At 45.3% G+C, this 20,913-nt stretch overlaps 1 protein-coding gene across 6 annotated transcripts; it reads right to left on the minus strand.

The window, feature by feature from the left end:
• Positions 1–2,019: 2,019 nt before the first annotated feature.
• Positions 2,020–20,281, minus strand: rgl3a (ral guanine nucleotide dissociation stimulator-like 3a). 6 transcript variants are annotated; one of them, XM_023791949.2, is made up of 19 exons: positions 20,205–20,281; positions 18,624–18,719; positions 17,378–17,590; positions 11,459–11,748; positions 10,634–10,675; positions 10,354–10,520; positions 9,977–10,140; positions 9,641–9,880; positions 9,437–9,540; positions 9,177–9,261; positions 7,729–7,797; positions 7,215–7,301; positions 7,074–7,106; positions 6,234–6,355; positions 5,768–5,863; positions 5,415–5,541; positions 4,896–5,150; positions 4,182–4,296; positions 2,020–4,065 (listed from the first exon to the last, which is right to left on the minus strand). In XM_023791949.2, the coding sequence occupies exons 3-19, from the start codon at positions 17,561–17,563 to the stop codon at positions 3,911–3,913; spliced, it is 2,337 nt and encodes a 778-aa protein (XP_023647717.1). In that variant the 5' UTR covers positions 17,564–17,590; positions 18,624–18,719; positions 20,205–20,281; the 3' UTR covers positions 2,020–3,910. The 6 variants fall into 6 exon arrangements, with proteins under 6 accessions (XP_023647717.1, XP_023647718.1, XP_023647716.1 ...); XM_023791950.2 differs by lacking the exon at positions 20,205–20,281 and adding an exon at positions 19,736–20,197; XM_023791948.2 differs by lacking the exon at positions 20,205–20,281 and adding an exon at positions 18,925–19,683.
• Between the last annotated feature and the right edge of the window lie 632 nt (positions 20,282–20,913).

Here is a 20,913-nt window from a genome sequence, read left to right on the forward strand (position 1 = left end):
ACCGGCAGCCATCCCCAACCATCTGAGCTGTCCAGCTCTTTCAGCTAAATAGCGCAGTGTGAGTGCAAGTATTGCTGCGTCATTTCAGGGACATTGACGTGCCTCTTGTGTGGTCAGGGGGGGGGGGGGCGGGTTCTGAGGGGAGGGGCAGTGAAACATTAACAAGCCCTTGAAGGATGAGTCAGGCGATGGGGCGGATTCTGGGGGGGGGCGGGGAGGGGTTTAAAAACCCCACAGAGTCACTCAGCAGTCCCCCCAAACAGGAGTACGGGAGACTCTATGGATAATTTGGGATCTGGGTCTTTTGTCACTCAGCCAAGAAGAACAAAGGTGTCGTGCTTCATTCTGGCTGTGATCAGAAGCCAGTGGAGAGAATCACTGCATGCCTGTTCCGCATAAGCAGTCCCGCGCATTCACTTCGCGGCCAAGAGCTTTTAATCTCAGCAAGAAAACCTGCGGAACCAAATGTGCAAAACAGAATTGCTCCGGGAATCAATGCCGCTCTGTGTTTGCTATGCTCTACCCCATGACTGATTGCTATCTGAACCCAGCGGACATGAATGTGAGACCTCCGCCCTCAGATCATAGCCCAAAGGAGACGCCCAGCGGGGTGAGCTGCTGCTCTGCACTGGCTGTCCTATCGGGGTGGTGAGGAGGAGACCATCACTCCACTCCAGGCTCCAGTCCTCACAAGACCTCTGGAGTCAGATCTTTTCCTCTATTGCCTTCTATATGTTTTTCCACTTAGATTTTCTTGACTTCATCCATCCATCCATCCATCCATTTTCTGTACCTGGGGGTTACAGGTCCAAGGCAGGGTTACAAGAATCACTCCAATGCAGAATCCTTGGAGAAGCACGTTAGATGTGTCTTACTATATTATGTTTTCTGCTCCTACAATCTCCTTAAATAAAGCCGTCCGATTATAAGCGTCACGTTCTCTATTTTCACACCACCTCCGTAGATTCAGCGCCACCTAGTGGCTCGCTGTGGTACAGCCTCCTTACAGTACGAGTGAATCACAGGCTGTTGATCTGAGTAACAGAAAGACAGATTCAGCGCTTTCTCACCATTTTAGAAAGCTAGCGCCATCTGTTGAACAGGTTTGTAATCCGCTCGTGTAGATTTTGCCCTATCCACTGTGATTTTCATGTATGTTTATCCATATCTTGTGATATAGTTGCGGAAAGACATTGTAAGGCTCATGGTGTGATGGATGGATGGTCACCTTCTCCTAGATGACTCCCAGATGAGGGCCAACAAAACAGAGCACAGCATAGGACAGTCAGTCAAGGAAAGATGTGACTTAGCACCATTTAGAGCGAACTCCCAGACTACAAGCTGAATTGTTCAATTAAGAAGTAAAACAGAAGTGTTCAGGAAATTCAGCCCATTCACCCACCACATCCCTTCTGTCTGCTCAAAATTGCAGCACCATCATATTTGGCCACAAAATTTGATCAGTTTCCAAAAACAAAAAAAAACATGAAACGCCTCTGAATGGGGGGGGGGGGGGGGCATACAGTCGTGTCCTCTTGTGTGTTCACTTTTGAAAAACTTCAATATAACCTTCAGCCTCTTCATTCTTTTTTATTGTGACTGTCCATCTCACGATACCCTTTAAATTATTTGCATTAAATTATTTGCATGCCACTTTTCTGTGATTGTTCATCACTGCATCCCTAAGTTACCTGCGTCCAGGTGCCCCCCCCCCCCCTCTGTTTCTGCAGTCTGTGTACTGTAGTAATGTAAGAGGCCTGGATCAGAAAGCAAATTTTATCCCCCTGCCACATGAGGGCGATCCATGTCTTGGTCACATCTGTCTGGGTCATGTCACAGTCGACAGATAAGTACAGACTGCAGCCAAATGCCAGCTCAGTCAGCCACTTGAAGCCATAAACTACACAGGAATTTGTATTATGCTGGTATTACAGTGGTTTTCCCCATTAATTATAAAGGGAATGAATCAAATTTCTTCCAATGAAGTTTTTATGAGTGAACAATGTCAGCAAACACATGAACGAACATATAAGTTTTTATTTGTAACTATTGCTGCGAAGTTTAAAAGCAATGACAGTTACACAGAGCCAGAGGAGAGACACAAAGGTCATGCAATGCGATGCATTCTACTGGGTACATGGGAAACGGAAAAGATGGACACCGAGCTGTCGCCTGGAGTATGGTACAAGGTGCTGGTCAGAAGGACTCTGATAACAGCCCAGATTTAAACAGCACACCGACAACCTTATCGACATCTCCTGCACGTGCACACAGACACACACACACACACACACACACAGCTCATTGTTTAGCTTCACTCTCATTTACATAAATACTTCCTCGAGTGTCAGGCAAATCGCTCAGAGACTCATTATTGGGAAAGAAGAAGAAAAAACAATAGCTGGGACATAGAAAGACCAACAATAAACACGACAATATATTAAATATACAATATAATATTTAAAATGCACAGATAAAATTAAAACAATATAAATTAAAAACAAACTCAGATCAGAGGGAATGTCAGTTCAGGGATAATCCTCAGAATAAAAGCGCATCTTGGTTACGCCTGGAAAGATAAGGCGGACTTTCATTCGTCGGTTACTTATCCTCTAACTTGTGCAATAGACATCTTCTGCAATTTTAATACGCAAGGGGGAACATTCAGCTTGGAAATGATCAGAGCAGAAAATAACACTGGCAGGACACTTGAGACAATGGGAGTTCTCCGGAGGAGAGAGCAGACAGAACACAACACTGGCAAAACGAGTGAGACGATGGGGGATGACAGAACAAACAGGGTCTGGGCTGAAACTGAAGCACCACAAGATCCTTTCACAGATTCTTAGGTCTTGAGCGGTACGAGTCCTTCATTTTCCCTGGGTAGTAACACTGAAATAACATCGTGCCGGAAAACCCGGCTGCAGGCAAACATTCTCCCATCCGCTGCAGTGGTAATAATCACTATGGCGCCGTGGGTGTCCCGCACTGCGAAGAACTGACTTGTCAAGTCAGGGTGTTGCGCTGGAATGCCGCCAGTCCAGTTGGGCAATCACTCTCCTTAGGTTGAAACTCTCATCGGGGCGTGTCCCAAGCAAGGCTTCACACCTCCCGCCCAACCGAAAGCTCTCCTGGAACGCTCGTCGGCATTCCACTCCACAAAACTGCAGCGAGGGGCGCTTCCCCACATCACGCCTGTATCGCGTGTTTCAGAAAGACTTTCCTTTTTTTAGGACACGGGGTGTCTGCGTGGCTTAAGGACACAATGCGATGAGTCTTTCTGAAGGCTCTGGCTACGTGCAAAGGTTTCCTAATTTGTGCAAATGCAAATCACGTGAAATCGGGGCTGCTAGCCGATTATATCAGAAAGTATGTGCTCCTTTTAGAGTGCATTTAATTGCATGCGAGGCAATAGCGTGTGGCTTTTAGTCACTATATTAGGTGTAAATAATTAGTGGATGACTAAGCAGAACAAACCAATTCGAGAAATCCGTTTGGAGCACCAACATTCCCCAAAAAGTCTTCCCAAAGTCACTCCCAACGTACTCGTATTCATCCTAAAGTGCTTCTTCGTGTCCTTCCTTGTTCACTAGCATTTATACACTAAGAAAATGCTTATTACTTTACATAAAATGTGTCCCTCCGGACACAAGCCAAATCTACAAATGATCCTGTTCACTCCTCTTCATGTCTTCAGATGAAGTGCTCATGCATCTCTGCACCTTTGTGACGATCTTCAGCCAGCCCCCGCCCCCCTTTCTGTCCTTTCTCTTTGGGTTCTGGTCTGCACTGAAATGCTTTTCACCTCCAAGGACAACAAACACAGCTGCTGCCTTTTCTCTTCCTTCCCAATGACAACCCGTCTCCCCTCTTCTGCTGTAGTAATTCCTCCAGGCCAAAGAGGGTGCTGTCACTTGGCTTGGTGATGCGTTGTCAGAGACCCTGAGGTGGAGGCACCTTCCAGGAGTCTTAGGTGGCTCTTCCATCTCCGCCGCAAGATAAAGTCATAGTTGGCTGAGGTGGACATTGCATAGAACACATTGGCTTTGTCTGGAATGCACAGCTCTGCAAGGAAACCCAGGGAGAAGCAACATTGGTGAACCATTCTGCTGCCAGCAGCCACATCAGTAGACAACTGCAACCAGATGTTCTGTGATGTCAAGTGTCCTGCTAGGGCTCACCTTTGTCCTCAGGCAACACCTGGCTGAGGGTGAAATTATGGATGTCCACACCTTCCAAATTGTGCTTCTCCAGTGCCCTCTGGATGACCTGCGCAGTCTTGTCCTGACTCGTCAGCTGTAAGGAATGAAAGGATAAACTAGAGTTAATACTGAATCTAAGCAGAACTTATGCAATTACTGAGATGTATAATTTGAACCGGCTGAAGGTTCGATTGTATCCATCCATCCTCCCTCCGTCTAAGAGCTTATCCCAATCAGGGCTGTAAGGCGGCTGCAGCGTCCCCCAAACAGGGTTTAGCTGTATGCATTTGGCCAGGTCTGCTTGAGTCAAGCTGTGTGAGCTACCCAAAGGTGGATCACTTTTCACAGGCAATAATGATTAGGGGTCACATATTTAAGGGCATGGTTTGCAGAAAGGCTAAATGCAACACGATCAATTCCAGCTTCTCTTTATATATTTGTAAAACGATAAATCGGTGTGTTGTGGTTTGTTTCAGCCTGGAATTTCGGCTACATCTAGACCAAGATTCCGGAATTCCCCAAGGCCGTGTTTCTGCCCTTTGTGTGTTTTCTCATCTTGCCGTTTTATTTCCACTTTTGTTTGGCGTTCACTCCATCGCTCTCTGTGATCGACCACAACTCCCATGACCAGTGATTCTGTTTTCCATTCTGACCGAAGGCAGCATTCCCCGAAGGCGCTCCATCGCGTCTCACCAGGATGCTTTTGTAGACGTTGCCGTTGTTGCCGCACTCCACGCTGACCCGCACGATGCACGAGTCGGCCACCTGCTTGTTGTAGACGGGCTGAGAGCTCGTGGAGGCAGAGGCGTGGGAACCAGGGCTGGGGTCCTGACTCATGGAGACGGACGGGGAAACTGATGCGTCTGTCTGGGAGCCGGAGGTCATGGAGATTTCTGAACTGGCAGACGGGGAGGCTTCAACGTCTTCGTGAGAAGGGCAGGGTGAAGACTAAAGACAGAATGGAGACACCATTTACCCATCATTTAGCTTTTCAACCAGCAACCACAGTCTAGCAACAGCACAGTTGGAGACCAGTTTGGGTATTAAGGGATAAACCCATGATTAATAACCACATCAAGAACAGTGGATTTAATAGTTGTTCTTATTAGAAGTAACATTAAGATAATACATTAAGATAAAGTACACAAAGAGTAAATGATTCAAATCAAAATAGTTCAGGCAAGGGACTGGTATGCTTTTTGTATACAGTACCTTGCCTCTCGGTGACAGCTGCGGCGTTGATAATTCGTCCAAGTCCGAGCTGCTGGACCCCGTGGAAGACACACTGATCTGGTCTGCATGTGTCTTGCTGTTTGTACCATCGCCCGGGGTCAACAGCCTGCTCATGTACATGCGCGCACACACACACACACACACACACACACACACACACACACACAAGAGGGAAACCAGTACATAAGCAACACGCTTTAGCAAACTTGTGTAGAATAGAAATAGAAAAAGCTATTTTAGGTACAACATTCAACAATGATGATGCTGATTACGTATCACAGAGAGAAAACTTCATCATGTGTGAGAGCTGAACAGAGAGCCAGGAGACTTACGAAGTCAGCTTCTTGCTAATTAGCCGGGGGGCCCAGGAGGTGGGGGGGCTGGGATAGGTGTCGACCGGGGGCTCCAGCTCCTGAGACAGCTCATAGCTGGCAGGGTGCAAGCACAGACCGGCGATGTGTAAATTCGCTTCATTTTCACCTTCACTGCTTAGACAATCTTTCGTCACAATGTTCTTACATTTGATACTTCTTAATATGATGGGATATTCTCAAAACACAAAATTTGATACAAATTACATAATCACTTCGATGAAGTAAGGCAAATACAAATTACAAAATACAATATAGTATTTAAAATATTTTAAAAGTATTTTAAATGCATGTATCAGAAATGCTGCCCGTCCCTGTTTACTGGCACATTCAGAAATCTCTCTGCTGGCTCAATCATACCCCTGTATCACTTACACTAACCTCTTTAGCCCCTCCCACTTCACATATCTGCCCCGCCCCCCCCTACCTGGTCTGGTCAGACAGCAGCTCGCAGTCCTGTAGCCGTGCAGCGATCTGGGCGTGGGGGGGGAGACTGTACAGGGAGCAGGTGCCCTGGAGCTGCCGGATCTCGGAAAGGATCTCAAACTCCTACGAGGGAGACGGAGAAACGGGAGAGGAGTTGGGAGGGTCAGCCTGCACAGATACATGGTGGACATCAGTGCTTTGAAGGGCCTGCCTTTCAGGAATTTCATTACGACAGACATAGTAAGTGGCCCTAAAACACCCTCCCTCCCCCACACCCAGCTACAGTAGCCATGACAGTCATTATTCAATGGCTGGGGTGTGACTAACACACAGCACAGCATCCTTCCCCAGTTACTGGGTGTCCCTCAGGCTCAGAAAAACAATTTTCCAAAGAATGGCCACTCTTTCTACTAAAAACAATGGCGAAGCCGGTCCCTATGGATGAAATGCCGGCGGATTGTAAACACACTGGCCATGCCCTTAAAACACACACTCACACGCAACTGGCTCTACCACAGTCCGGCCAGAGTCACTGCACGCTATTGCGAAATAAAATCACACAATGCACCACCTATTTATTGCCTATTTTTCGTTTCACTGCCCATATTGCATGTTGTCTTTTGTCTTGCATTGCTGTGTCTCTTATTACTCTGCTGTTTGTCCTGTATTGCACTGTTTTTTTTCCTCTTGTTGTCCCCCAAAGCACCTGTCCCCTCCCCTGTAACTGTGACACGCGAGTTTCACCATGTTTCTTGAACTATTAGCAACTGCAGGTGCCCGTCACATACGGTAAACACTGAACACTGAGACAGACACAAAGGGTGGTGGGTGAAATACTGACCCTCCTCCGCTTCTCGAAGTTGATGAGACCACCCTGAAGGACAAGGGGAGAAGTTAGTGCTGCTAATCCCCCTCCCCCGAAAAAAGATCCCAGGAACTGTGCCGGTTTCCATTGTCTGAATCCCTGTGCCAGCCTGCTCACCTCCACAGTGTCGGGCAGCGCGGTGTCCAGCATGGTCAGGATGGTGAGGTACGTGCCCAGGTAGGGAATGACGCCACTGGCTGCGCTCTGCGACAGAAGAGGCGATAAACACACTCAAAAGGTGCCACCCCTTAGAAGCACCAAACACCCGCTTCAATCCCATAATGCAAGGTGTCATGCCGCAGGGGGCCAGAAGCGTAAAAGTGCATCGCTTTCCATTATAGGCAGATCCATAATAACTACCCTGGAAGCACGGAAACACTGTTTCTGCGGCTTCGGAAGGGAATTTCAAAGTCTACGGAATAGAGAATGTCCCAAAAAGGGGTAGCCAATCACAAAGAGGGAAATCAGGACATGTCACTTCCTGTTATATACTTGGCATTACTGGTTCCCATTTCTTTATATTGCTCATGACTGCCGAGAGGCTCAGAATTCACATTTGGCACCGTAACATATTTTTTCAGCATTCTGTTGTGAAAACACTCAGTCTCCGAAGAACAGCACTGAGCATTACCATCGGCGGAGGGCAGATCTTGGGGGACTGGTGAGGGCCGGAGGGGTCCTCAGCCGACTGGCTCTCATCCTGCGAAGGAAGAGCGAAACGTGGTTAGACTTCAGCCTAGGCGCCGTCTTGGCACGTTCTGTAACAGAACCACAGGCCTCTGCCAGGATCACCTCCCAATCACGCGCGGCTGCCTTGTGCCTCCTACCCATCAATCAGTAAATGACAGCTTGATTAGACAGGCAGGGACTTTTCACGCGGATCTGGGTTGAATTGAAACTTGCACCGATAACAAGACACCCCCAGCTTTAATCTGCAAGTGGCGTGGCCAACATACAATGCTGCCTCTGCAAATACTAATAAATCGAATGATAACATTGTCTTTCAGGCTCTGGAAAGTGATACGAGCGGAGAGGTGCAGCGTGAACACACGGCACAGAAAAGCGACACCGCAGCACCTATCTCTGTTTACGTTCTGTCCGTAGAACAGTGTATAAGCAAAATCAGACGCTTATGCACAGCCTGTACAGGTGGGAAATAAACCCAACAGAAAAACACTGGCTTCTCCCAACATATATAAGTGAGAAGGACCACTTTCATTCCTGTGTCTGATTTTCTCTCCTGCCAGGTAACGTGTGTGTGGCTTGTTTGTTTTCCCTATCATATTTATTGAACCCCTCTCTGTATAATGTCTGTAATTCCCTCCTCCCTCCTAAGGGCAGGGCAGGGCAGGGCAGGGACATTGTAAAGCGCATTGAGACAATGCAATGTTGTGAAAATGTGCCATACAAATAAAATTGAACTGAATTGAATTGTGTCATGAGCTTGGGTTGCCACCACGCCTGGAGCCATCTTCACCATAACAAACAGAGATTCCCAGTGCAGCGCTCCCTTGCTCTGTGACGTAACCATTAAAGGTTCCCACGGCATGGCCAATAACGGGTGGGGAAATGCAACAATGTGAATCTGCGCGAGCGCAATGCGGAGCCGGCCTTTCACGCCCCTGGCTGCCACAAACGCCACTCCCTGTTTCTGAATATTTGCGAGGCCAATCAAGCTAATGCTGATAAGGCTCGGCCCCTCACGCAGAGGAAAGGCCGCGCTAGTGTTAGTGTTAGGGCTAGTGTTAGTGTTGTCCTGCTGTTTATTTTTACAATAGCATTTTCCCTGAAATAAATCCATTAAAATTATTCAGTGTTACTATTAAAAATGAATAAGAATCAGATTCCAGTTGCATATTTTTTCAGAACAGCCACATTCCCAGCTTCCACTGAAATAAGCAGCTGTCAACAGTGGCCTCCTACACAATTATGTATAGAGAGAATCTTGACCAAAAGCCGTTATGAACCCATAACCACCTTGTAGGGCAGGCCCACGAACTCCGGTCCTCCTTTTACTGACACTTGGTCTAAAAGCTACCTAGTTCTGCTCCAACAGCTGGATTTTGAGTAAGTTCTCACCTCCACCACAATCTCCCTGCTGGTCAGCACACCGTTCTCATCCGTGAAGGTCTCGCAGAGGTTTTCAAAGTTGGCAATGTACTCCCTGGTAAGGACAAAACCAGCACAGCCACCATAACTACGGTGTCAGCTGACCTTCTCAATCAAACCAAGAAGATGTGAGTGTACTAAGATGACCTTTTGGTGAAGATCCTAAATTTCCTACCACCTGTAGTCCCTCTTTGATTCAAACATACGGTCAGATCTCACTGAAAACACACCTACTGACAGCCGCCCAGGTCTTCTTTAACCTGTAGATGGCATTGGACTGCAGAGCCGACAAGATCGCCCTCAAGGAGGAGAAGTTCTTCAGTTGCCTACACTCCTGAGCAATCCAACAAAACCACAGGTGAGTTCCACACAGACCCTGGACATTTGCAGATACTGTCGAGAGCATCCCGTCCACCTCCAGCCACCACACTCACCTGTGCCACGCTGATCCACTTCTCGATAATCCGAGCCCTCTGGGTAGGGCTGCTGGCCAGCGGAATGGTGGGGCTGACCACACCGACCGGGCTGCACAGCAGCGAGGTCATGACCCGGTTAGTGACGATATTGAACTGGGCGACGGTTGCTCGGATAGTGGGTGCCAAGTTCTCCTTCTTGTCTCGCTGGGACCACACACAGCCCAGACACTGGAATGGCACAACCTTCTCAAAGAGCTCCTGTAATCCAGAAAAGGTCAGCACAGAGCTACATCATTAATAGGCTTTGGCAGAGCAAGAGTGATGGTGTGATGGTTCAAAGTGACTGACACTTACAGCGTCCAATCGCGTGAGCTCTTCTGCAACATCTCTCACAGGGAAGTCCATGAAGTCTACCTGCTCCTCTGCATTTTCCCAGGTTAGGCTCATCTCCTCTGTATCCTGAACGTCTAGCATCTCAGCGTCCTCCCCCAACAAGGCCTTTTCCTGCAGATTGCTCTCTAGAGAAAAGCAGAATTACTGTTTACAGAGGCATCAGTAGAGAGAAGACTTACCATACCTGTCATCTGTCCAATCAAGTCAACTCAACACTAATATTAAAGCTGTAGCACTGTAACACAAGGAAGTTTGACTAAACAATAATGGTCAATATTGATTCAGTAAAGGTAACATGGCCTTAATATCACTAAAGCATCACTGCCGTTCTTTTGTACCTTCCTGAAATTTCCTCAGCAGTGTATCAGCACGTTTGGCCAGTCGGCGGAAGCAGGGCCGCTGGAACAAGTGGGCTGAGAGCAACCGTAGGGCCGGGCACTGTGGAGGATCCCAGAAGTCCTCACTGTACTCATCGAGCCAAGTCTGGATGAGTGGAAGCATGGAGCTACAGAGAAGACACCACAAGACCTTGGTCATGTTTCTAGATATGGATTCAAAGCATGGGTTTGGGGCTGTGAAGGACAGACTCATTTCAGCTTCTGATAACAGATTCCTCACCTGTTTTGGCAGTCAGGGTATAACTCGGAGAGCACGTCGTCCCTGAGAAAACACAGAGGTCTCGTTAATTGCCTCACCAGCGCAGGGAAGCACCAACATATGGATTATGCCCATTTCAATTACTGAAGGCTGTATGAGATGTTTCCATTTTTCTCTGACCGTACTGACATCTGCTACCATGAAAGGGAGACTTTATACCCCCACTCCAGCTGTCTGTCTCTGAAGGGGACCGAATTTGTTTTGTAAATACTAGCCGTCAAATGAGCTTCATGCATCTCCGGTTCTCATTATGATAGAGTTTCATTTGATTAAATGCTTCCGATTCTCCTGACACACCTCAAAAGTGCCCACGGGCGAAAAAGTGGACAGTAATACCTCCAGGATTCCATTGACTTTTACTAATCAAACAAACTTGACGGCGCTTACATTCTAATCACAGTTGCCTGGTCAACTAGCAGTGCTCCTTAATCCAGCAGGTTGCCTTGCCGCAATTTAGTAGAAATTCTGCAGATTCTTGAAGTCAATGACATACTTCAGAAACTCGTTAGACGCTATGTGGGTACTCCCTCCCACGTCTCTGTAACCATGCACGGAGTGACAGCTTTCTAACAAAGGGCACTCACTAGAAACCCAAGCACTGTTTTCAGTACATCTCTAAAACAACATTCTTTCAATTTTTCCCTGACGTTACAACCCTAATCCTAATTCTCATTCTTCCCGCGGTGTCAATAGGTTACATAAGTGCCGCTTTAATTAAGGGACACTGCAAACTATTTCAGCATGTGTGCACAAAAAGGCCTAAAATGAAGGCATCCCACACGGTACCTTTGGAAAAGCAGCTCAACCAGCGTGCTAGTGCTGGTAAAGGCTCGGTAGGTGCACAGGAAGATGTGGTTGTAGTTTGGCTCTTGACAGGATGGGTCCAGAAGCTCGGCCACCAGGCGGTCCAGAGTGGTCGCCTTGAGTCGCCGTAGCTTGCACACCTGCTGCTGAGCGCAGCCCTGGCCCAGCTGTCCATCCGTGGTGTCAGGGGTCGGCTGGACTGGCTCTCTCCGCAGGGTCACGCCATACACAACACCCTCCTCTCGCTCCTCCCCCCACTCCTGCACTGGATCCTGGGTAAAGCACAGAGATGCAGGTTGGACGGATTGGGAACGAGGGACAACCGAAGGATGGGAGGAACATCATCTCTAAAACACTGTGAACGCATCCATCTACTGCATTAATCAGTGAAGGATAACAAATAGTAAATAACAAAACATTCACTGCCGTTATATCCATAGGTGGAATTCAGGCTCAGAAAGTAAAAATCCAGACTAAAATTTTGCTTCAACCAACCAGTTGAGTATAAAGAGTCACACTTGGTTGGAACGAAATCTTGGTCTGGATTTGTACTTTATGGACCTGAACTTTCCACCTCTGCATATATCCCTCTCATCTTCCAGAATATTCTTCTAGGACTATGCGTAAGACCAGAGCATTTGTTCTTGAGACCAAACACACAGGGAAAGAGGCACAACTCAACACCACCAACAAAGGCTTAGAATGAACATGTCAGGCCACAGGAAGAATCCGAGTCCAATTCAAGGGTAGACTGAGCTGTTCTGTGGCCTGGCCGTTGACTGTGGTGAAGCTGTAGAGGCTAATGACAGAATATGGGAGTAGACAGACAAACTAGCAGACAACCAGAAAACCTGGAGTTGATGGTGGAGCACAAGCACTTCAAGGCCACCATCTGATGCCACCACAAACAGCCACTGTTCATAAACACTCAGTGAAACACGCGCTGTGCAAACCTTTCTAGGCTTGCAGTGTCCACAGCGGATCTCGCTAAGAGAGACTTAAATTGCATATATCCAAACAGTGGTAAGATCAAATCGATTTACACTGCAACCTGTGTTCACGGAGGCCACTGTGAAAGCTTCGAGGACAGCGTGGCTAATGAACTAGACAGAGGGATTGTAAACAAAAGCGAACAGAACGTAAGAACAAAAGCAGCACTTCCACTGCGAATGGACACCCTGGAGATCAAAGCCAAGGCTCATGTACTATTCCGCTGTCTGTGTTCTACAAAGACATGAAGCAGAAGCCAGAAAGAACTCATCAATAAATCATTGTGCTTCCACTCGCCTTGCCTGAGTGACAAAGCCTGTTATATTTACGCACGGCAAACAGGCGAGCAGAAAACAAACAAAACTGTTGGATCGGTCCAATCCGATTGATCTCAACAATCCTCCTGTTTTCCTTTAATAATTAAATCAAGAGGCAGGCAGTTGCCATGGTATTGGTGGGAAACAGTCATCACTTGTACCCCAACTAGACAATTAGATACTGTGGTATTTTATATCATTATTTATTTAGGTATGTAAGTAAATGTTATGTAATACTGACATGTGTAACACAAGCTGGAACACGGGCATGACCCATGTTGTTGAATTACCCAGTGCTGGACGAAATCAACCTGCCCCACAACTGTGTACCGTGACACGTTCCGTTACACATAAAATAACCAAGGTCCAAGGTCAATTGGTGATTCCCCCCGGGCACGCTAAACATACAAGATGGGGGAATCAGCATGGCGAACTGCTAGAACGACTCAACCCCATCATTAGCTTTACTAATCATCTCTGGCCACACCATGGAACATTATACTGTAATGTCCACATAGAAACAGACCACTGACCATCCTGTTCAGTTGCTGGACAGATACATTCATCCACAGAAGTACCTGCCCACCTACCTACCAAATATTTAAGAGCTGCAGAAGATCTGTAGAGAGTTATCTGAAACAAACATACCAATCGCAGAGCGTCATGCAGTGAAATGGTCTAAGGCACCGTTTCCCAACCCGCTCCTCACTGAACCCCCAAACAGTCCAGGTTTTTGCTCCCTCCCAGACAGTCTGCATTTTTAGTAACTCCCAGTTCCTAGCAAGCAAAAACCGTGGATCGGGTTGGGAAACACAGGTCTAACAGCACTGTGAAATCTTATGCCACTTGTTCTACTTTAAATCTCTTCAAAACCACTGAAAGTCTCACATATGTCTGTGTTCGACAGAGCCCCCCCCCCCCCCAAAAAAAGAAAAAAAAAATCGTAAGTGAACAAAATTCGACTGACAGCAAAGAAACAGTGTCTCTCACCCACTGGATGAGTGAGAACATCGAGCAAGACAATTTTAATAGTACACAACCTGAGCGATTGTGATACTTTAGGCTAAAATCGTCACTAGTTTGCAACATCTCAGTCGATGCAATAAAGGGGCTGATTTTCCATGCTGTTAAAGTGTAGCAACAAAAGGGATTTAAATTAAGATGTTTTAACAAACGTGCAGAAATGATAATTTATGCAAAAAAAAGAAACACATTAAATAATAAAAAGATAAAGCAAAGATTTAAAACTGAGTTTGTTTAGAGGGGCGGGATTGGGGGTGTGTACCCAGTCCCCCATTATTTAATTTGATTTAATTTGTAACCCCCTCTAATAAATAAACCTTTTGGGTTTTACATTAAACTCTCTCCTACGCCCTTGCTTCTTCAAAAGATCCAATGATCTGAACACAGGTTATATCAAGAATGTTATAGGCCTGACATATTAAACAGTAAAAAAGTACAATAAACATTATAATTACCATTAATTTTCCCATTTCTCACAGTAGTTTCAGCCTACAGATGAGGATAAAATAAAAACGTGAAACTAGAAGTTTCTCTTCTTTAGGTTGTAGTCCCTGTCATGTTCCGTTGCCGTGATTTTTCTTAAATGCAAAGTACGTCCGACGCAAATAAAAAATTAAAATATATAGGTTACTGTACAAATCGTCAAAAGAAAAAAATAGTTCGCTGTTTTCGAGAAGAATAGTTTTGTTAATACAATAAAAAAATAATAATAATAGTATTCCAGGTGATTCAAGAAATATGTGATATCGAGTGAAAATGCGCTATACTGAAACGCGGCGGCGTCGCTCCGGAGTCACCTGCTCTCCTTGTGCCTGCGGCCACGCGAAGCGCGTCCTTAAAAATCAGCCCCCTCCTGTACGACAGGTGGGAGGCGACCGAGCGCGAAAAAAAATCAAGCGCGTCGCCTTCGCCATCGGATTTGACAGCGCGGTTCGGAGGCGGAGAAACAGGCGCTGCCCATTTTACAGTACCTGTCACGGCCGCCAGTGACGACGTTACAGTGCCAGCATACGCATTTTGGGAAATTCCAAGTGTCACATCACCTGGTAATTTATTTAATGCTATAACTTAGATATTGAAAATCCAGCTTGTCCATGTATGATGTGCAGCTCACAGTAGATAACAAGTACACAAAGAGGAGCTACAGAAATACTTTAATTACATTAAGCACATTTCACTTACTTAATATCTAAATAACTCATAAAGGCAGGGCTGCCAACTCTCACGCATCTGGCGTGACAGTCACGCTTTCGGACTCTCACGCTCGCGAAAGAAATCTTACGGCAAATTTATATTATTACATTATAAACCTAAAATTAGCTGCATCAAAAACGGTGGGGTAGTTTGCAAACCCTACAGACTATTTACAAGGTAATAAAACTGTCACATAGGTGTAAATGCGTGTGCGGACTTGTCTGAAATCGAAAATCTCACGCCAGCCGGCTGACAAAAGTTGACAGCCCTGTAAAGACTAGTGTAATGGATAAGGGAATTACATCCCTGAGTGGAATTGGCGGAACATATAAAAATTACATCAACATGGGATGTACTACATGAAAGAATGGCACATTAAACGCCTAAGGTCCTCATCTGTTTACATTTCTCGCTCTTATGCTTTCCATGCTGACAGCTTGACATCCTCGGTGCCCCGTGACGTCAGATTCAGTCGCCAAGGTCGATGCAAACTGACTTCTGTTTTGTTTGCGTTAGCATTCGCGTCGACGTTTTTGTTCCCTTCGAGTGGGGTGAGGCTCGCAGATGTGGGTCATGAGCTAAAATTACAACAAACTAAAGTTAGGTCAGTTTCCATGCTAACTGTGCTTAACAACTGTAAAATGGGATTATTAGATATTATTAATAATAATAATAATAAATATGATTATTATTATTATTATTATCATCATTATTATTGTTGTTGTTAATTTAAATTTATAAATCGAGCAGGTGATGATGAGATTTTGTTATCACAACAGATGTCATATATTACAAAGGATCTGTGGTATTCTACCATTCCAACATGGCACACTATAGTCACAAGTAAACACTTACAGTTGGACAAAGAACCTTTGTCAACAAACTGAGTGAACAAATATCAAAAATAATTAATTATATGTCAGTTCACCCCATCTGCCTATAAATTAACATCATCAGTGGATGAGCTACAGACAGACCCACTGTAATTAAGGGAGGGCTTTGTGGAGATTAATCAACGCTGATGAATAAGACCTGGATGAACATTACTGTGAGATCACATCCACAGTTAGTAATTCAGATAATCACTGCAGGGTCCCATAAAGGGAGTTTTATTCTGAAATGAAAATGAGCTCAGAGCTCAGGTCTGCGATATTGGTCCAGCTCTCACTGTATGAAAAGTCATAACATCTTTTTTCTTGCATATTTAAGGTTTATTTATACGCTGTGACCTACACCTGACACCGTGACCTATGGCGTGACCTACACCCTACACTGTGACCTACACCATCACCTACACTGTGACCTACGCCGTCACCTACACTGTGACCTACGCCGTCACCTACGCCATGACCTACACCCTACACTGTGACCTACACCCTACACTGTGACCTACACCATGACCTACACCCTACACTGTGACCTACACCATCACCTACACTGTGACCTACGCCGTCACCTACACTGTGACCTACGCCGTCACCTACGCCATGACCTACACCCTACACTGTGACCTACACCCTACACTGTGACCTACACCATGACCTACACCCTACACTGTGACCTACAACGTCACCTACACTGTGACCTACACCATGACCTACACCCTACACTGTGACCTACAACGTCACCTACATGTGACCTACGCTGTGAACTACACCCTACACTGTGACCTACAACGTCACCTACATGTGACCTACGCTGTGACCTACACCCTACGCCATGACCAATGCCGTGACTGACAGCGTGACCTACACCCTACACTGTGACCTACGCCGTGACCTACACTGTGACCTACACCCTACACCGTGACCTACACCGTTGTAAGCATTTGTACTTGTGGGCTGGTGTGTCTGTGTTTGGATGTTGCATATATGAAGCAGGAAAAAAAAAACATTATAAAGTATCCATTCATCAACTCCTGGCTGCATTTGTGCTGCTCCAAACTTCCCTTAGACTAATTTGGAAAAATGTCAAGCTACTAAAAAGTTGTTTTTTATGCATTGTCCATTTTAAGGTTAGTGTCTATGCTACCTGTTGCTACGATGTCTAGGGTGGGTTAATGCTAGATATTAATAGTGCTTCAGATTTAATCAGCGATATAAGTACATCTGGGATATATCCTTTCTTCACTCCCATAAAAAAATGAAAGCTACCAAGTGGACCAATCACAGAGTGGACCATTCATCATTATCCAGTCATTGATTTGATGCGGTGTCCTTCACAGGACGTCCGGGACCCGTGAAACACACATGGCATGTCACTCTGTGACTGGCTCTCTGTTCACTATAATGTAGACCCTGCTGTTCGCTACATTACATATAAACAGCAGTGGCACACGGACACACAGGTGTCTCCCAACTAGAACGCCGGCACTGACCAGAGAGTAGCGATCCGTGTCCAGGAAGTGGAAACTGCGCAGCCAGACGCCGGCCCGCGGCTCCAGCTGGACGTCCACGCAGCTCTGGTGGTCCAGGCACAGCCGCCTCCTCATCTGGCTCACCCTGGCCCATAGGCCCCGCCCCCTCCTGGCCAGCGGCAGTGTGGACCTGCGGCATGAGCTCATACCTTCTCGTTATAGGTCGCTGGGGTCCTGGGATAGGCACAGCAGAGAGAGAGAACCTGGGGTACCCAGCCACAGGCAGCAGCTCCATTCACTTATGAGGCACTTACTCAAAACAGCTGGCCCAATGTGCTTTGCATATACAAATACACAGGAAACACACAAAGGCAGGTGACTACAGAGGAGAACAGAACTCTTTCAGTTGGACTAGTAGGGGAAAAAAACCTCTGGGGAGGTCCAAGGTCAACCTCATACACGCTCAGTCTATTTAATCAAACATCCTGATGTATAAAACTCCTTAATATCTCGTTATAAAGTTATATAAGGTAGGAATAAACAAAAGCATCTGTATAATTAATCTCTTTCATTGAGTTATTTTTATCATCAACAATAATAATAACTGATTTGCATGTGGAAATAATCCATACTCATTCCAAAAAAACTAATATTAACTAGGCTAATGGAACACATGTTTCTCCGTTTACGCTATCATTGGCCAGTTTCCTAATACCACATAATTCCAAAGCAACTTTTGCAATATCTTGTGAGAAAACCAGCGGTTTCGTTTTCGGGATTCATCAATCATCTGCAGTAAAGAGAATCTACCCGGTGATTCCCTATTCATATTTTGGGCTCCTTCTCATACAGTACGCAGAGTATGACCGCGACTCCTCGGTGAATTTCAGAGCTACCAAGTCCAAGCACCAAAACATAGCCTGGCAACAGAAACATATTCTAATTAGTCATAAATCGGATGTCACAAATAGAAATACTTCGTGATATACTCACACGTTTATTTCAAGATAAACCGTGAGTCATCATCTTTAGCGTGTATATTGACATTCCAGTTTCATTGGTAACAATCAAATCCACAAACCGTATACATAAACTAAAATGTAAATTTAAGCTTTTGTTTTGCTACATATCCAAACAGGTCGAATGAACATCTCACTAACATCTGGCTATATGGGAAAGGTTTCCCCTGGCCAGATCCCGTCTGCAGCTTGCGTAACTTAGGCTCAACTGCCAAAAACAGTTGTTCACACATACACACGGGACTTACTGAGAAGATTCAGACGTGGAGCTCCAGCTGATTGCCAAGAAGGAGATTAACTTCAGGTCCCGTTACACATGGCTGCTGCCTTCCCGCATGCCGTTTCTGAGGAGCAAAAGAAAACAATTGTAGCCTAAACAGAGAAGACGTGGTAGTGTCTCTGGGTGATGCTTGGACCTGGTCCGCTCTTCAGGACAGTTACTTGCAGTTCCATGCAATTTCAAAGTATATTCTTTTGTACCATTTAGGTACTCAGCGTCCATGAAAGTAATTAAAGATCTGTCATATTAAATCATTTCGCCTCACTCACGCATTTATTTGAACATCACGCCCCATTTCTCTCGCCCTTTTCTTTTGTTTTAGTCCTGCAGTGTCCGCAGACCAATTTTCGTTTTCCCACGCACAAAACGACGTTCGAAAATACTTAAACCGAAAAACCTAGTCCACATTGACAGCGAGACTGGTTTTGTGGGTGTGCGCTAATTAATCCGCAAAGTAAGAGAGTATGAAGAGGAATCCTTCAAAATGCATATTGCTTTTCAAACGTTTATAACATGATTCTCGGTCATTTGAGAGATGGTGATCGCATCATCGGATCAGTGTGTAAAATGATGACGCCGTTTTTTGTTTGTTTTTTTACGACGTTTTCCACAAACGTTTCTATCGTGTGGTTGACATGATGCAGAAAACACAAATCGTTAATAGTCCTACGGTCGTCGATCAGGAACAAAAATACTATAGCAAGTTAACATAATTCTTTCTTTAGACACAGGGCAAGGAATTTTTCGGTTGGATGGATGGCGGATGACAAAACGGGAAGGTCTCCCTATTATTTATCTGACGGTGAATTTGTTATAATAATGAAACCCTTTCTTTTTGCCATTAAAATCTATTTCTGTTGCTTTATGCTAAAATTAAGTTAAATTGTTTGCTAATTAAACCGTTATTGCCATTAAAATATTTTTGCTGCTTTATGTTAAGATTAAGTTAAATTTCTCGCCGTCAGTGTCCTTTAAATATATGTGGATTTTAAACGACAGAAATCACATTAGCAGTTCAAAGGATGGTTTGTCAAGGAAGGTGCATGAAAGGAATGCAGAAACGCATTACGCTGCAATTACCCTATATGAGCGGTCAGGTGCGTGATCACTCCTGGGCGTAAAGGTCATGACACATTTCATGGTAAGCTTGCGTGAGTGTAACTGTAGCCTGTCACTTCATGGAGGAGAAATTTTAAAAAATTAAAATAAAAAATAAACAAAAACAATTCAAGCAGATTCATTTCAAAATCGCCTGTGTAACTATATTAATCAGCTAAATGAGATGGTGATAGCCGACAGTGTTCCTGGAGAGACTGAAGCATGCCTCAAATTGTTTTAAATACGACCAAATAGTAATGCAGCTCTTTTAGGAAAAGAGTACCTGACCCCCTTTCTGCGGTAGAATATTTACAAGCCAATTAAGTCAACTGTGTTAACGTTACTACTAATCAAAAGCAAAGTAAACGTCAGAATTTTTGTCATGTTAATTATGTTCGGACACACAAAAATTAGGTTGAACTTCCAAGTCGGAGAAACCACGGGGAATTACTTATCTGAGGCGCTGAACTGGTCTAACGAGGATCATGTGCTCTGGAGCGGGGAGCACATGACGGGCCTCGATGGAAGGTCAAGAGACGAGCGACTCACCGAGGAATCTGACTTATTGTAAGAATTCCCCTATGACAAAGCGGCCAATTCGTGTAGCGCCTAAGTAATTTCTTTGCATAGTTCCAAAAAGTTATATTCTAAAATAACACATATCACGTGATGCATCGCTACAAGAAACCGAACAGAAAATTAGTTTACTTGCAATCCGTAAACTAACAGATATATATTTTTAAAGGATGTCTTTAAATATTATACATTTTATTGTTATGCTAAAATGGGATTTTATATGCAGCTATGATTGTAGCATGTATACGGTTCACATAACGCAAGTACTATGGAGATAAAAAGCGCAGTCCATAGCAGGATAAGTGAGAGGGTGAACATATGCTTCTTGTGCTAAAATACTCAGTAACCTGTTTTAAACTTTACAGGGTAAGCAGCTGAAAAGTAGTGCTGTGCTGAAACGGTCACGTGCGTTTAGGAAAATGAGCTTCCTGTGTAGGAGTTCGGTTTATGGAATTTTCTGGCAAACAAACAGGCGAGATAACCGATGAGAAAACTACGCCCGCTTTTCCCACAAGTCTCCGCACGTACTTCCGCTCCTCTTGCAGGACTTAGCCAGCTGCCGATTTAATAGCTAGTTTGCCCCT

Source organism: Paramormyrops kingsleyae, chromosome 5, assembly GCF_048594095.1.
Source record: "Paramormyrops kingsleyae isolate MSU_618 chromosome 5, PKINGS_0.4, whole genome shotgun sequence".
Taxonomy (NCBI): domain Eukaryota; kingdom Metazoa; phylum Chordata; class Actinopteri; order Osteoglossiformes; family Mormyridae; genus Paramormyrops; species Paramormyrops kingsleyae.

What these genes read in the sequence shown, in the direction of transcription:
- rgl3a (XM_023791949.2), bottom strand. Translation starts at nt 17,563, where the DNA reads ATGAGCTCATGCCGCAGGTCCACACTGCCGCTGGCCAGGAGGGGGCGG. An exon ending in TACCCTGACTGCCAAAACAG is followed by an intron (nt 10,521 to 10,633) that starts GTGAGGAATCTG and finishes TCTTCTCTGTAG; the next exon opens with CTCCATGCTTCCACTCATCC. An exon ending in GCAGGGAGATTGTGGTGGAG is followed by an intron (nt 7,798 to 9,176) that starts GTGAGAACTTAC and finishes CTTCCTTCGCAG; the next exon opens with GATGAGAGCCAGTCGGCTGA.